Source organism: Adiantum capillus-veneris, chromosome 5, assembly GCF_014529385.1.
Source record: "Adiantum capillus-veneris isolate H3 chromosome 5, ASM1452938v2, whole genome shotgun sequence".
In the NCBI taxonomy this organism is placed as follows: Eukaryota; Viridiplantae; Streptophyta; class Polypodiopsida; order Polypodiales; family Pteridaceae; genus Adiantum; species Adiantum capillus-veneris.
Window position 1 is genome coordinate 84,093,179 of NC_140935.1, and position 17,618 is coordinate 84,110,796.

General features: G+C 44.9%; 1 protein-coding gene and 3 pseudogenes across 1 annotated transcript; 3 read left to right on the plus strand and 1 right to left on the minus strand.

Moving 5' to 3' along the window:
- The window catches only part of LOC147457631 (uncharacterized), a 28,019-nt pseudogene extending 13,458 nt beyond the window's left edge, over positions 1-14,561 (minus strand).
- LOC147457633 (uncharacterized) lies at positions 2,007-2,538 on the plus strand (annotated as a pseudogene).
- A 1,588-nt stretch (positions 14,562-16,149) lies between the features above and the next one.
- Positions 16,150-16,657, plus strand: LOC147457634 (exocyst complex component EXO70A1-like; annotated as a pseudogene).
- Positions 16,621-17,417, plus strand: LOC147457635 (exocyst complex component EXO70A1-like). The gene has a single exon (XM_086513626.1). The coding sequence runs from the start codon at positions 16,701-16,703 to the stop codon at positions 17,415-17,417; it is 717 nt and encodes a 238-aa protein (XP_086369752.1). The 5' UTR covers positions 16,621-16,700.
- Positions 17,418-17,618: the final 201 nt, after the last annotated feature.

Sequence of the window (17,618 nt, forward strand, 5' to 3'; positions counted from 1 at the left end):
ATCAACTTATAGCAAAAACCTCAACAAAAATATATATCTTTGACACAGACCATTTTTACCTGAAGAGCATCATCTACGAAATAGAAGTCAAGCCATACATTTCAACGGGAAGGTAGAAGAAGGAAAATGTCCAATACCAAACACACCAAAGGATTGGTATCTAAAGTGGACTGTTGGGCCCGCTATCGATCCGGAGTCGGAGATCATAAGCGGTGATGATGATGGCACTGTGAAGGTGCGAGCCAGAGGAAAACGTTCTCTGGCTCAAAGTCCTTTGATATGGTACACTTTGGAATATTGGAAAGATTTGAAGATATGTCATCTTCTTGATCCTATGCATATATTTAAGAACATTGGTCATTCGTTATGGCAACACCTTGTTGGCTTGAAAGACACAGTGGCAGCAAGAACTGACTTAAAGGATTGAAATTCAAAGCCTAATCTATGGCCACTTTCTGATGAAACTGGACTTGACACAACCTATGAGCCTGCCCCATGGGTACTCAACGCAGAAGAGGTGCAGACTATCAACAAGAGGATTCAATTGATTCGTACGTCTACAGGATTTGGAGCATCTTGTCGAAACATGTTTACTTTAGATGACAAGAGCTTGTCTGGTTTAAAAACACATGATTGGCGCAATTTTGTGAAGGTAATGTTTTATCAATCTTCGTAAGTATTTATTTTCTTGCATGTTTTGTTGATTGGACTAATCATGTATACAACATGTTCTACCCCTTGTTATTGATGGATGTACTACCCAACGAGTCCGAGACGTAATATATCGCTTTGGATCGCTTGCAAGGTATTTATCGCTCATTAAATTTTAGTGTAAAATTTTATTTGATAAGTTATTAATTCAAATATAACTTTAATTTCTTCTTTCTTTTATTGATAGATGGATTACATTTAAAGAAATTGACAAAGGGTTAATTCCACAAAAGAAGCGTGAATGTATAGAGCTTCTTTGGTTAATGGAGAAGGAACTTCCAACCTCCTTTTTGATATCCAAGTTCATCTGCTAATCCATCTAGTGGACGAGATAGAGCTTGCTGGTGTTGTTTCTACTCGATGGATGTTTTGGGCCGAGAGATTTATGGGAGTACTGAAAGGTTATGTACGTCAAAAAGCAAGACCAGAGGGTTCTATGGCGGAAGGATGGATGCTTGAAGAATGCATGTATTACGTTTGTGAATATCTTGAGCAAACCGATTTTGAAGCTCCACGCGTATAGACAAATGCGTCTTCTTCTACCATGTCAGACGAGGTATTGTCTGGTAAGGGAGTCCCTTTTTGAATTAAGATCCAAGATAGTTTGGATATTTCTACTTTCATTGTCTATAATAGAGAATGCATGAAACAATTTGTTGAGGAGTATGAGGAGAAACTTGCGAACCAACGAGTTGGCAGACGTAAAAACAGGAGATCCAGATGTCAAACCAACGTAAATAACATCAAAGACATACCTACTTTCATGGATTGGTTATACACCCGTATGCAACGGGCGGATAGAGATCATGAGACAATCTCAAGGGAACAGAGAGAGTTTATGATCGGATGTGAAAGAAAGGTAACTTTTGGGTTTTGAAAACTTTAAACTAAACAAACAATATTCCTTTTTTTCTTATATCATTTATATATTGATCTAGGCTCGAATGTATCCAAACATGTGGGCTTATGGTCAACATCTTCGAATAAAAGCTATTGACGACTTACATCTAACTCAAGATTCTTCCGTTGTTGCCTCTTTCAAGCAATTATCACGTACAAGTTCAAGAGACACAAATCTTGTTGATAGTGAACTGGGTTATGTGGGAACCATAGTTGGCATTTATGAAATATCGTATCGGATCTTCAAACAGGTGAATGAAATTCCTCTTCATACAACAATGACATGTAGATTTCTTGAAGTTATACATAGTTCTAAAGTTTTGATTCGTGCATTTTGACAGGTGATTCTGAAGGTGGATTGGTTTCGTGCCGAGTATAAAGGCAATAGTGTCACAATGAGAAGAGAACCGTCTAAATTTTGGTCCGTCGACTCCTCAAAGTTAATGCGTGCAACAAGAAAGCCTTACATTTTGTCAACTCATGTTGAGCAAGCGTTCTTTTACAAGAACCCAGATTCTCATCCATGGTGGCAAGTTGTGCATGTCCAACCTAGAGGTCGTCAGTTTTTTGATAGCGTTGACCCTGAGGAAGCAAATCAGGATGAATTGGTAACATCTTCGAATCTAGACACATCCATGTTAGAGACGTGTAGAATTTTCCTTGCCGATCACGATGACATTGTAGATGATGATGAGAACGACAACCATCCGTACTCTGACACTACAGACACCGAAGAGGAAGAAATAGTGGATGTCGAGCACACGGAGGAAATGAACGTCAACACAGATTTAACGGTAGAGGAGTTTGAAGAAGTAAACAAAGATAATGAAGATGAGATTTTATTGACGGTTAATCTCAAAGATGACGATGAGGACTATTAGCCGTGCGTATCAACTCACAAATCAACCTATATTAGGTAAGATTTAATCTCGCAGTAATTCATTTTGTTAAGTAATGATTTTTATTCTTTTGAAATCTTACTAATAAGGGTGGGTGGTGGGGAGTCTCATGGTGATAGCCTCATATGGCTAGTGTCAGGGTTCGATTCCCTTCAGACTCATTTTTCTTTTTGTAGCTATGTGCAAGGTAATCAAAACACGCCGCTGCTCAAGATACAAGGACGCTGCCACCGACAGTGAAGCCCATCTGAAAATCCTAGCATTTTGCATGACAGATCAGCCCTGGCATTTTTGCACTGCAGATCGGTCCCGACAACAGCAGAAGAGAGATCAGCCCTAGCATTAGCAGATTCCACAGCAAGATAGCATATCAGCCCTAGCGTTTTTGCATCAGCATAACCATCCAGCATTTTGTAGATCTACCGCGACGAAACCCAGATCTAGACCAACGTTTTCAGTTTTCAGCAATCAGACTCCGCCGTAGAATCATCGAACCTCGCAGACCTCACCTTTCTGCAACAGTTCCTCACCGCATGGTCAGATCCACGAGCGTTTGCAGGTTCAACCCAAAAAACGTACATTTCAGTATCTGCGTTTTCAGCCCTAGCATTAGCAGATCGGTCCCGACAACAGCAGAAGAGAGATCAGCCCTAGCATTAGCAGATTCCACAGCAAGATAGCATATCAGCCCTAGCGTTTTTGCATCAGCATAACCATCCAGCATTTTGTAGATCTACCGCGACGAAACCCAGATCTAGACCAACGTTTTCAGTTTTCAGCAATCAGACTCCGCCGTAGAATCATCGAACCTCGCAGACCTCACCTTCCTGCAACAGTTCCTCACCGCATGGTCAGATCCACGAGCGTTTGCAGGTTCAACCCAAAAAACGTACATTTCAGTATCTGCGTTTTCAGCCCATCGTCGTCATCGACATAGAGTCAAAATTAAGTGGATAAAGATTCATAGATTTCAGCCATAGCGTTTTTCAGATTCCAGTCAGTCTCGTTGTCGTCCTGATCTTCGTCGACATTGTCGGCAAGTCCATAACATATGATTGTTTACGATTTGCTCAAGATGACTGCTCCGAACTGTGCTCAAGGTTCCTTTTAGTTCTTATGGAAGGGAGAGCCTTCCGTTCTTAATCGAAAGTGCTATGATCACAAACAAAGTGAATGGACATTGTGCGTGCAAGTGTAGAGACTGAGAGATAGAGAGAGAAGAGAAATACAACACCAGAAACGTTGTAAAACCCTCCTCCGAAGGCCCCACTCTCGTCGGCGAGAGTGGTCTACTATTGATTGCACAAAGTGGTACAATGCGGATGCAATGGACTGATGCAACTTGGGACTATGCCGGTGACGACGACGGTGATGACGACGACGACTTTAGGACTGAAATTTGTGGTCTTCTATCTACTGAATTTCGGGACTGTTTCAGTGGCTGAAAATGATTGTTTTGGCTGCGTTTTCGAGGGCTGAAAATGGAGATCTTCTGCAACCAACTAGGGCTGATTTGGGGCTGTTAAAAATGTTGATCTACTGCGTTTTTATACTGCTGAATTTGCGTTTTTCTACTGCTTGTATAGCTTCCCTTCTTGAGTGTGGCTTGTATAGCTTCCCTCCGCAAGGGTGATCACCCAAGGTAGAGACCTCTTGTCGGCCAAGGGCCCTCGAGGTCGCGTCTCACGAAGTTGACTCAAGAGGACGAGTGACTGTGGAGGGTCTCGGAACCCGCCTATTCATAGAGACCCGTAACACTCTTCCCACCTACGAGAGAGCACGATGTCCTCATCGAGTATGTTCGATTTGAGCAAAATTGTAGCCTTGTCCCTACTGTCTGCTTTAACCGAGCAGGCTGCCCACTCCCCTGTAGACATGGATGTCACATACATAGCATGTAAACTATGCCATAAAGCATGAGTTGTAGTCTCCCTTGAGACCTGCCAGTAAACAGACTCAACCAGATGCAAACGAATCGTAGACATTGCTAACTCATCAATATCCTGCCAATCATCATCACACATAGACTTGGGCTTCGCCGATAAACCACGCAAGGGTTTATCCTGCCCCAAATCCGCAAATGCAACAAGCATATGCTCCTTCCAAGCAAAAAAATCTGCACCATCAAACTCTGTCAGACCATAACGCTGGAAGTCAAATGAAAAATCAGCCATAATGCTCGCAAAAGAGCAACCAACAATGACTAGCAAATGTCAACCAAATCGGCCCTAAACTGGCTCGAGTCGCATCAACAAAAGTCTGAAAATATGACTCAAAAACTGATGAAAATTGCACCAATAATCGTGCAAAACCTTGTACAAAATCACAAGTCAATATGACTCAATCGCGCATAAATATCTGACAAAATTTTTGTAGAGTCTCCTATGTAACTGGAGCAAAGTCTCAACAGTAAACCTCAAAGAGACAATAATATATGCCACAATGGCCAATCCGGGAATAAACTTTACCGGAATCACCTTACAAAGTCATACATATGAGCATACCCGCTCTTGCCTGAGTACCACTCAACGACACCTCAAATGACATACATGTGAGTGATGATTGCTGCCAAAATACCTTCCAATCGATGACCAAATGTCTGCCAGATTTTGCAAAACCTTGCAAGATTTAGCAACATTTCGCAAAACCTTGCAAGATCTATCGCTATGCGCAATGCGAAATACGGCACACAAGGGCATACACAAGTGACTCCAAACTCCAACCAAATGATGGCTGAAAATCACCTATCAAGGTGGGAGTAAACTCAACCACTAAATTGTCAAAGAGCAACCTGCAAATACGTAGAAGCTATGGCGAGAACCTGAATAAAATCCAACAGAGTTTCTTCTATAAATTGAGCCAAATGTCAAATAATCTCAGCCATAAATAAATACACAAATCCATATATGGCATACATAAAACGCCAAGACCATGGCAACATAGCTCACTCTTGCATGAGTGGCTCTCTGGAAAAATGCATATCCAAAAACCTGTGTACACCTATGAATCTGCTGGTTGCTGCAGAAAATACTCCGTGTGTGTGAGATATACCAAAAACAGTGTTTTTGGGACCTGAAAGGGCACAAACAAACCTGCTGTTGTACCTGCTATAATTCAAAGAAGAATTTCAGCAAGTAGACATCGCCATCGCTTCCGGAGCGTGCCAAAACCCTGACGTAGACTCCTGGATCATGTAGATCTGATTCTGTATGATGGAGCTACGCAAAAAACTGCGTTTTAGAGCCCAAAAATGGCAAAAAACGAGTTGCACATAGTCTTGAATCTGCTCCTGCTCCACTCTGTGTGATGCAATGTCCTCTCAATGCAAGCTCCAATGCAAGACTCTGCCACAATAGCATCCAAGCACTCGAATGTCAAGCTCTCCTCCGCCGAGCACTTCTCTATCGAGCTCCACTGAGCTCAAAGCTCCTCTCACCAAGGAAGCCGCAACCGCCTCGTCGACCAAGCTTGACCACACCAAGCTCCTAATCTCCAAAGAGAATCCGCCTCAAGATTCTCTCCATTGGAATTCCTCCCTTTGCATCTCCCTTGACTGTAACCTCCATGAAGTGCCAACCGTACCAGTAGCATAACCGTCATCAGTGTGCCCCCACTACTTACTTGGGGACCCCACGCCCGTAGGCTTGCTAATAATTTCATCCAGAATGGCCTGGAATACAGCCCGCTGCCCGGTGTCGAATAACCCCCATTCGGGCTAGTATCGGTTAAGGTATAATAGCATGTGCCTAATCACTCACACAGCACAGCTCCCCGAATGAAAGGTGGGCTGGTGCTGATCGGAGCCCGCCCTCTTGCAATGCGTAGTCGTGTTGCATTCGCACTCTGTGGCTCGCCCGTCTCTTCGAGGGGAAACACATCGGCCATACATAACTTGCCCCAGCATTGTTGTTCTTCTCGTACCTGCATATCTCACCCTGCACCTTAGTTGTTTGCTGGCCCTCTTACTCAGCCCAATACCTCCTAGTTGTGGTACATCCCCGATTATGCGATCTAGTCCTTGGCTGCCTGGTATGATTTTGAGTCCACCTGACTCGCTCCGCATCCTCTTGCAACCTGCCTTGTCACGGTGGGATCCAACGGCCGTCTGTGGCCTGCATTTATGCCAGCACTCATCTTGCTACATTCCGTCTGTCAGAACCAGCAAACGGCTCTAACCCTTCGGGCTTAATCCCGCATCGGCCAAGTATATTCCAGCGTGTTGTCAGCTCAGTACCTCCGTACATTCGGGTCATTCTGTAAACAAATGCATCCCCGCATGGGTAACCTTATCTCGGGTCCCATATGCATATCTTCACCTCCAGTAGGTCACTATCCACAACCCCAAGCAGCCCTACTTGCCACACAAGACTTGGGCAGTCGCATTTTTTAACACCCATCACCGAACCACGCGGCGATTAATCCCACTGGGTTTGCCTCAGCTAGCTTATGGATCGTGTAAACTAGTCTATAAGGCCCCTTCAGGGACATTCCCAATCAGGTCTCCATGACCTCCTTCATGACCCAATGACCTTGCACCACTGTCAATTCATAACCCTAGTCACACCTTGATGACCACCTTTTCCGGGTAATCCCACAATCATCCTTCCGATGTGTGCTCCAAGCCAGTAGGCTTGTTGCTGACCTTCCTGTTTTCCCGACCGCCATCTGGTCCAAGCTGTTCGCAGCCATACTGTGAGCACCATTTGCTGAGGGGTTCGGCCTCATGCACACACCCCAACTTAGCGGTATACCGTAGGTTATACGCATATCAGTAGACCCTGCCAGGCTCACATCCTTTATCTTCACTTCACAATCAAGCATCACGACCACAATGCCACATTACAGGTTTGCCACATCTCCTCTCAATTCTTCGCATACGAATAGCTTATTGCCATGGATTTCCACAATCCCCTTCTCGGGCAATTCGAAGGTAGAAACTTGTAGGTCGCTGCGTGTTGCATGCTCCAGCTCTCCCCTCTCATGTGGGGGATAGGAGACCGCAAGGTTCACCTGGAGCAGAAGCTCAGCGACCATCGACAGAAGAAGCTCAGCAACCTAGCGTTTTTGGAGACCCATCACCTAGCGTTTTTGACAGTTTTGAGCATGGCGTTTTTCAGCAATGAAAGACCAGCAGATTGAGCCCCTAAAGAGTAGCACATTCAGCCCCAAGAAACCTCAGTTTTCAGCCCTAAACCTGTAGATTTTCAGCGTCAAAGACCTACAGAACAATCCCAGAATAGCGTTTTTGGACATAGTCGTAGATTTCAGCACATAGGGTTTTTGGACAGCAGATACGAGATTGCAGATTTCAGCCCTTAGGATGGTGTCGTCATCCCCTTCTTCATGGCCGACATAGCCTAGACTTGCATTAGTTCCATGCATTCAGCTTGATCGAGTTGGTGCTCTCCTACGCGATTGCAGCTATGAAGTTACACGTGCCTCCATTGGGTTACTAGCATGGGAGCTTTTGATGGACCAGAAAAACCAATTCGATCTTGTTCTGACGGAGGTCGTGATGCCCTGTTTATCAGGCATAGGTCTATTGGGGTGAATTATGAACCATGGGGCCCTCAAGAACATTCCGGTTATCATGATGTCCTCTCATGACTCCATGAATTCCATTTTCAAATGCTTGTCAAAGGGAGCTGTGGACTTTCTTGTGAAACAAGTGAGGAAAAATGAACTGAAGAAGCACTTGCAGCATCTTTGGAGGAGGTGCCATAGTTCAAGGACCTGAGCATTGGGAAGATAAAGATTTTGATCTAAGAGGAGTGGCTGCTGCAACAAATGCAGCTTTTCTAGACCTTCTGCATCAACACACAAAAATTCTAGGACAGCAGGAAGCGTTGAGGATGCTCATTTGGCTAGACACCATGTACATTTGATTTGTCTCATATGGTCCCAAGCGGCGAGCATGATAGAAGAGAGGAAAAATCATGCACCCCAATAGTGCATGGTGCACCCTTGCGAGAGTTGCCTACAACCTGCCTCTACTATACGCTACACCTACTCAGAGAGCAGCTCCGACCGATTTCCACCTTGACAGATCGAGAGTCAAGAGACGAGAGAGAGAGAGAGAGAGAGAGAGAGAGAGAGAGAGAGAGAGAGAGAGAGAGAGAGAGAGAGAAATGAAATGTTATATTAACGTCTTCAAAAGGCCAAAGTGACCTATGAGACTAGAAAGTTACAATGCGGTGTATCTGATACAAAGTCAGATTAACAAAATAAATTAAACTAGGATAACAAAATATAAATACTGCGGGATCCTAAACTAAGCAGTACAATGTGAAGACAAAATGGGAGGGGAGTAGAGATCCATCTTCATCTGCACTCTGGACGACGAAAGAGTATGGCTTGAATCCTTTGCCGTAGCCTGCTTTGAAATTGTGTAGCTCCTCTCCTCCCTTGGGGTCGTCTAGATCTCCCAATGCTCGGTCTATGAGAATGCCAGTAGTGTGGGTAGACCTCTCCACTGTCGCTGGTTGCTCCTCTGTTTGTTCTTCTGGGTGTATAGTATCTAGTGTAAAGAAATCTGTGATCTGTCTCTGGGGATGTCTCTCTTCACCTCTCCTCAGTAAGGTTCCTCTATGCTTGTGTAACTCAAGTAGATAAATCCCAAGACATCTTTGATCCTCGTAACTCATGACCCTAGATAGAGGCCCAAAACCTTCTCTGAATAGACAGTGAAAATGACCTCGTATCTCATAGTATACTGTGCAATGACATATGTAATGTACTTCTGTCTCTGGCTCTACATGGCATAAGCGGCATATTCTGTTATCTGCCGGTGTCCCTCTGAATCTGCCAATCTCAATCTCGAGCTGGTGTGAGGACATGCATATCTGGCCAATGGCACAACACAAACCATGCGAAAGATGCGTGTCCATATAGCTAGGTCGAATCACAAACCCATCCCCCGTGAGGTGGAGAAGATTATCTCTATAGAAAGCCATTTTTGTGCCCAACTATTGTAACGGCTCTATCCATGTCCTTCTCGTGTCCAGCTGGATCAAATCCTGACGGATGAGTCTATTAATCTCTACCCATGTCAGAGACCTCAAGGGTTCCTGAAGAGAGTATTGAAAAGGAGGCAACCTATCCATGGTGAAACCATGTGTTTGAAACCATGATGTCATCTGAGCATACCAGCATGATGTGTCCCCATTAAAAGCTAATTGTTTGGAGGACTCTAGAGCCACCCTTGCATATCTGTCTCTGGTAGTATCCCATAGATTGTGTACAAAGGAGACTGATCTTGTGAGCGCCTCAATCTCCATAGGGGGGGCAGCTAATTCCGCTCGAATGATATCATGCGGTATAGAAACCTTGGCTCTAATCAGCCGAGAGATCATAGATAGCAGGGGCTTCTCCATTCGCCTCCACCCATCCTGGCCTATAGAAGGTCCCCAAACTTGCACCCCATATAACATAGTAGAGGCTACCAAAGTATCAAAGAGCCATAACTTTGTCCTAGGTTCCTGGAACTGAACTTGTGAACACATCCTCTCCATTCCTCCCAGAGCCGCACCGGCTCTAGTTAGTCTAGTCTCTGCTGCTCTTCTCAAAGAAAATCTCGGCCCCGTGAAGACTACCCCCAGGTAAGTGTCTGCATCTGTATAGTCCACAATCTCCTGAACATATTTGAAAGTAGGTACTGATCTCCTGACCCGTTGCGGTGTGGTGTTAAACACCATAACCTTTGTTTTAACTAGGTTTACACCCAGGCCACTATCTTCTGCAAAATTGCGTAGTGCGTCCAGATGTCGTTGCATACCTTCTGGTGAGTCAGATATCAGTACAATATCATCAGCATAAAGAAACAATGGGATCCACGTCCCTGCCAGCTGGGCACCCCTGTCACCCTTTCTGTCAATGTAATCAGACACATCATCCACATACATACCGAATAGAGTAGGAGACAATGGGCAACCTTGTTTCACTCCAATAGTAGAGTGAACTAAATCAGATACCCCTTCTAGAGTGCGTACATGTCCCACCACTGATTTGTACAAAGCCATTATCCCCCAAATTATCTCTATGGGCACCCCCATCTCTTGCAGTCTGCGCATCAATCGAGCCCTTGGTACCATGTCAAATGCTTTGCGAAAATCCACAAAGCTACAATAGATCCGTCTCCCATGTGCTCTGCCATCCTCAATGATGGCCCTGAGTGTCAGAATATGATCAAGAGTGGAGAAACCCCTCCTGAAGCCGGCCTGACCCTTTGCTCGTACACCCTTGCCCTCTGCCCAGCTACTCAGGTGTTGCTCTAGAATAGATGCATACAGTCGTGCCAATGTGTGTCCAACCATAATAGTGCGGTAATTCCCAGGCTCTGTAGGGTCACCAGCCTTGAAGATGGGCACTATATTAGACAACCTCCAAGTCTGAGGTAATACCTCACACATGGCACGATTGAACAACACTGCGAGAACCTTCATCAGCATATCCTTGGCATGTATCAAGTGCTCCGCAACTAGACCGTCATGATCATATGCCTTCCCGGTCCTCATCCTTTCGATGGCCCTTCGTACCATCTCAGGCATAAAGAAAGTGCTTGTAGATGGGCAAGGCTTGGTAGGGTCTAGAAGGGGTTCCTGTCCCGGAACCGTATATAATGATGTTGCATATTGGCCCCACACATTAGGTGAAGTAATCACTCGGGGAGGAGAGTGGTCATGGAAGAGTCGCCATGCCTCTCCGGAGTTCCTACTCAAGAACATTTGATATAAGTCTCGCTCCATCTGAGCTAGGTAAGCTCGCTTCTTCCGTCGCACAAGGTGTCGGAAAGCAATCCGAGACTGTTTGTAAGTGATGACTCCTAGCAGAAGATCCCTCTGAAGCTGTGCCCTCATCTCTCTGCATTCTTCATCATACCAACTATTCTGTGGCATGCTCCCAGCATGTCGTCTCTTACCCAGCTGAGTGCGTGGATATGCCACTGATGCAGCCCCATGCAGTGTCTCAGTCAGTATATCGGTGCACTCCTCCACTGAGAGGCTTGTACCATTTCTGCCAGCTGTGCCTTCCAATAGACGGTCCCAGATCTCCTTTGTATAAACGAAATCAGTCTGGTGTAAATGTATAGCGGGTGTGTGGCCTGCCTCTTGGTGTTGTCTGGGTTGTACTATACTGAAATTTAACGGATAGTGTCAATAGAGCATGATCTACTGCTATGCCCACTAGCCTGGCTCCCACTGTGAAATCCTGAATGCAGGGGAAAAAGCTCGGTTGTGTCATAACATAATCTAATGTACTGGCCCCATGTCTATGTGGAAAGCATGTGAAACCGGCTGCTCCAGGAAATCGCTATAAGCCATTAAGTATGGCTAATCCATGTGTGGTCATCATTTCCATGAGGTATCTCCCATACTCCGTTTGCTCACACTCTCCCATCTGTCAAGCCCCAACTCACCCGCATCCAACTCTCGAAGCACCTCATGTGAGGTGTCGTAGAAGACTGTCTGCGAGTTGCCCGTTCGAGCATTGAAGTCCCCTAGGATAATGATATCACCATCCCTTGAAAACTCCCAAATGTCATCATCTAGGATAGAGAAAGGCGACTGCCCTCTGGATGCGGCATACATTGATGTACTGGGAGGGAAGTAACATATGGCAATATATAGGAATCGACCTGTGTCAGGTCTCAGTCTCACCCACATATATCTAGTATGATCATCTCTTCGTACAATACGCAGTAATGGTTGTAGTTCCTCTCTGAATAGCACTGCTACTCCTCCTGAACCTCTACTCCCGTGCTCAGATCTCGCATTTGTCCTGTGAGCTGTTTCCCATCTGTATCCCACCACATGTGGCATTACCTGTCCAGGGGCCTGATGAGTCTCTGAGAAGAACACAATATCCTTGTCTTTGAAACTCTCCTCAAATGCACCCACATCCAACCTCATAGACCCATTACAGTTCCAAGTAGCCATCTTCAGTGTGGTCCCATAGGTCTCGCACCGTCATGCAGTACGCCGCTCTAAAATCACCACCCGTCCATCTCTGTAGAAGGCTATCTTTCCCTTCTCCCTTGCCGCTGTAATCTCTGGCATTACCTCTCTCATATGTGCGAGCTGTGACAGGGTCAGGTCATCACCGAGGAAAATAACCTGTCTTTTTGAGAGTAGGCCTCTTCCTCAAGAATTCCTTCTTCTCTTCCGACGAGGGGGAGCGTATTATGAGAGCTCTCCCCTTTGAAGACTCTCCCACACCATCATTTTTCTTACCTACCCTCCATGCCTTTGTGTGCAAAGGCTTTTCCATCCCCATCATGGATGTAAGGCTTGCGACCTCTTTCTCCACGTTGTTTATGTCCTTAAAACCAGTCACTCTCACATGCAGTGAACACATCCGCCTTCTTTGTTCCTCTTCGAGAGTCATGTTAATAAGCGTCTGTGTACAAGGAGTTTCTTGACCTTTCCCTTTCTTGGCGACCTCGATCCATTTTTCAGCCTCGTCCGCCTTTTTCTGTGTCCTTGTTATCATCTCCGCCCACGAAGATGTCTTTGCCACACTCAGCTTCTCTTCCTCTGTGATCAACCTTACCTGTTCCTTAATTTCCTTGATTTCATCAATTACCGAGGGTTGAAATTCGCCTTCCTCTAGTCCATTGCTTACTCTATCAGCAAGCTCCTATTTAAGGGCTGAGACTTCTTTTTTGAGTACCCGTATCTTTGCGTTTGGGTTCTCTTGTTTGAGGGCTGATACTTCTTCTTTAAGTGTCTGTATTTCTGCGTTAAGGCTCTCTTTCTCCTTCTTCCATTGTGCGCCTTCATTGAAGACCATCTGAAGGAGGTTGGCCTTCTCCTTCCACCCTCCTTCCATCTCCTTTTCCATTCCTTCATTTCCCTCTCCATCTGCGCCATCCGCTTATTCGTGAGCATGAAGGTTGCCTTTGCTCGCGGCTTGCAAACAGGTGAGACATTGGCGGCTTCTGTGTCCTGTGCAGGGTCTTCTTCAAGTGGATCCATTCCGGTGAGGCCCAAAGAATCAGAGAGAGAGAGAGAGAGAGAGAGATGTTAAAAATATTTCTTTCTTTCTACTTACTGTGCTGCGTCGCGTCGATGACCCATGAGTTTGCACATTTGCTTGACCATCCATATGAGACTCCATCATGTCCCATACTTCGTCTCTAGTGTGTTGAGAACATATTTCTTGTCATCCTCATGCTGATCTCTACAGTGCAAAATAAATCCGATTAGTAATTCAACTAACAAACTAAAATTTATATTTTTTATGTTAATTAATACTTACTCCCATGGTATATGAACTTGCTTTAGGTAAGACGAGCAGAGGTCTCCCATCCGACGTTTGAGGGCGATGCCGGCTCCGAGTTGGCGGCTCCGAGCTGGAGGATAGCCCCGTCAGGAAAGATGTCGCATGTGACACCCAAGCTGCCAATGCACGGGTGCATTGGTGGAGGTGGAGGCACTGATGGGGGAGCTGGCGGCTGAGGCGGTGTCTCACGAGTCGATCGGCCTAGTGGCGTGCTACTCTGCCGGTGATGCCTACATGCAAAATAAACATACGGCAGACTAGATGAGAGTTCTTAAAAACTACTCGATATTTAATTCATAATCACCATAATAGATATACCTCTGAGACTGACGGCCACTAGCTTGTGAATCAGGTGTCAACTGAGTACTAGGAGGTACATTAGGAGTAAGCCGCTGACTCTCATGATGTGATGTACCCAGAATAGGAGTCCTAAGCAAACAAAGACATCAAGGGAATACATATATTAAGATTTCTATATTAAAAAAAAGAATGACATTACTACTTTATCAATCGAGAAGATTACCGATGTGCTATGGTCTGATCTGCATGAGAGGAAGTCTCCACTCCTATGTGTGGCTGGGAGGATGTACTCTCTCCAGGACGTACGGGCAAACTGAATCACCCAAGAAACTCGATGGAGCTGTCTAAACTGGTGTCATCCATCTCCATATAATCTGACATAGCCTCCGTCAAAGCCTCTCCTGATAGTCACTTGGTATGTAGCAAAGTCTTGATGAACGTCAACTTCACTCTATGACCCTGGTCACTCATCGTATCTGTATATTTAAAACAAACCATATGTCAAACTAACACAAACATCGTATATGCATGTAACATCAATGCAAGTAAAAATATTAATAGATCAAGAATCTATAGATGAGGTCGAAGCAGCCATGAATGGAGTGGACTACAACAAAATAGATCAAACAAAAATGCTACAAATGCTTCAAAAGGTTATGAATCAAATGCAAGATCAGGTAGCAAAACTAAAAGAAAAACACGCTCAATAACAAATTCAATGCAAGAGTAAGCTACATGAGAGATTTGATGGTTTGTGGTCGAATGCAGCACGAGCTTATAACCATATGGCAGATGTGGACAAAATGAAGCAGACCTGGATGTATTCTTGGAAAGGACTCAACCTGAGCTATATGCTGTTGTTGGCAGCGCTTTCGCTTTCGCTTTCGCTGCCTACTCTCACATGGTACCAGACGTTGAGGTTCTTCTCCCAAGCCGACGATCCCCTGCTGATTGCTTCCGTAACGAAACTGAGATCGCTCCCCCTTGGTGGCTGTGTTTTCTATAAACAGCAGCGTTTTCACCTCTCAAGCTGCGTTTTCTGTGCTATGGAGCGAGACCAGCCATTGCTACTCCCTTCTCTCTCAACCCTGAAAGGATTACCCCAGCCATCGCTACTCCCTTCTCTCTCACCCCTGAAGGGATTACCCCAGATCAGCCATTGATAAAGCACTTGCAGTAGCCTTTTCAACATTAGACACAGTACCAGATCAACCCCTTGAAGCATTGCAGAGAACCCCCATTTTCAGCCATAAAAACGCAGCAAAACAGTCATTTTTAGCCACCCGAAAGAGCCCAAAGATTTGCAGAATTTCAACAGTTAGAAGACAACAGATTTTAGCCCTAAAGTCGTCATCGTCATCACCGTCGTCGTCATCGACAGGTCCCAGGTTGCATCAGTCCATTGCATAAGCATTGTACAACTTTGTGCAATTAAAAAGTAGACCACTCTCGCCGACGAGAGTGGGGCCTTCAGAGGAGGGTTTTACAACATCTCTGGTGTCATTGACAAAGCTGTTGCCCCCGCATCTGCCGTGCTGAAAGTCTTTGATGCCATGCATGACCTCGAGCACTCTCTCTTATGTGATCCCCAGCATGATCTCATCGGCTACATTAGTCTCATCTCCCGCCTTGAGGAGGCTATCTGCTTTCTGTCTCAAAATTGCCCTATGGCCATTGAATGGCTTAAGAAATTAGTTGATTTTTTAGATTATAATGAGGTCCTTCAAGATGCACCCATGAAAAGAATTTCATCTCATCTCAAGCTTCTGCAAGCGTGTTAGTCCAGCGGAGATTGGGCTAAGCTTGATGGAGGACTTCACTCCGTGTCCCTAGACAGGCTGGAGGGTGAATTTGAGAGAATCCTTTCTGTTGATAGCTTGCTAGTCCCTCCTCTTTGTACTGAAGTGTTAAGGAAATCTGATTCTAGGAGCGACAAAAAGCGTCAATCACAGAATTTGAAGAGCTTGCACCTAATCATGCAAAGCTGGTCTCCAATGGAAGGACCCATAGAAGTATGGAAATTTTCATTGAAACTCGCGTGCTAGTTTTTAGAGAGAGTATGAAGGCTCTACCACTTAATTTTCTTCAAATTAAGTCTGGCTCAAAGGTTGATTGGAAAAGCTTAGGAATGTACATTGGCCATGGACACAACATATGGAGGTAGTTGTTAAGTCAATTTGTGAGCCAGAGTATCAGATTTGTAGTCAAGTTTTTGAAAAGCTTGCCTTTGAAGATTGGGAAGGCAGCTTTGGAAAAATTGTCGTGTGTGGAGGTTTATTGGAGCTTTTACATTTTGGGGAAGTAGCAGTAAACAGTCCAGATGAACCATAGAAACTCTTCGAGCTTCTTGACATGTTTGAAGCCATGACTAACTTGAGACCATTGTTTGGAAGGCTCTTTGGGGGCCCAGGATGCAAGGATGTTCAACAGAGGATGAAAGGTTTATTGAAGTTGATAGTGCAAGGTGCTCATGACATTTTTTTGGAGCTAAAGTAGCAAATAGATAATCAGAGAGGCTCGAAGGCACCCATAGATGGAAGTCTGCCAAAGGTTTTGAGCTTTGTGATAGGATATGTCAAGCACTTGGTTGGAGATTTCTATGGAACGATCATGACCAAGGTGCTTATAATATATCGAAGTTGGAAAGATAATGTTCAGGACAAGACAATCACAGAAACTCTGGTTTCTAAAGCGGTCCTTAGTGTGATGAATGCACTTGTGCTAAATGTCAATGAATGGGCAAAGTCTTTCAAGGAGGACTCGGTTGTGTATCATCTCTTCCTTTGCAATAACTTCTGGTACCTTGCTGTGAATTGCCAAGCATCAGAGTTCAAGGTTCTTCTGGGTGAGTCTTGGCTTAAAGAGCAACAACAGCAAGCTGAGATTAATATCTCTATGTATATGAAGGAGGGTTGGGCAAAGATAGTTCATCATCTGAATATACCAGGGGTTAGGACCTTGACAAATAGCCGTGCCGCGGCTCGAGAACTCCTCAAGACCAAGCTCAAGGCATTCAATGCAGCATTTGAGGAGCTTTATCAGATGCATGTGAAGTGGATTCTTGTGGATGCAGAGCTGCGAGAAAGGATCGGTATAAAGGTAGTGAAATTAGTAGTCCCAGCTTACAGAACTTACCTTCAGAACTATGGACCTTTGTTAGAGCAAGATGGCACTAAGAGCAAGTATGTGAAGTATTCTGCACAGATCTTGGAAAGGATACTTGGAAGCCTCTTTCAAGGGAGATCTGAGAGAATTCTCAGTGGGTCTGATAAGAAATTGAATGGGTCAGCTGCCATTGCACATCCAACCACTGTTAGTGTTGTATGATTTTTACTTGAGTGAAATTAAACCTACAGCATTAGTGTTAAGCATTGGTATGGTTGTTGTTGAGCCTGTCTTAGTTGAAGGAGTTCACTGATTTTAGATTTCCCACATTTGTGTGTGTAGCCATTGCCTCGTTGAGCAGTTGCCTCCAAGGTAGGGGCATAAAGGTTGGTGACGGTAGCAGTAGTAGTTGCAGGTCCGATG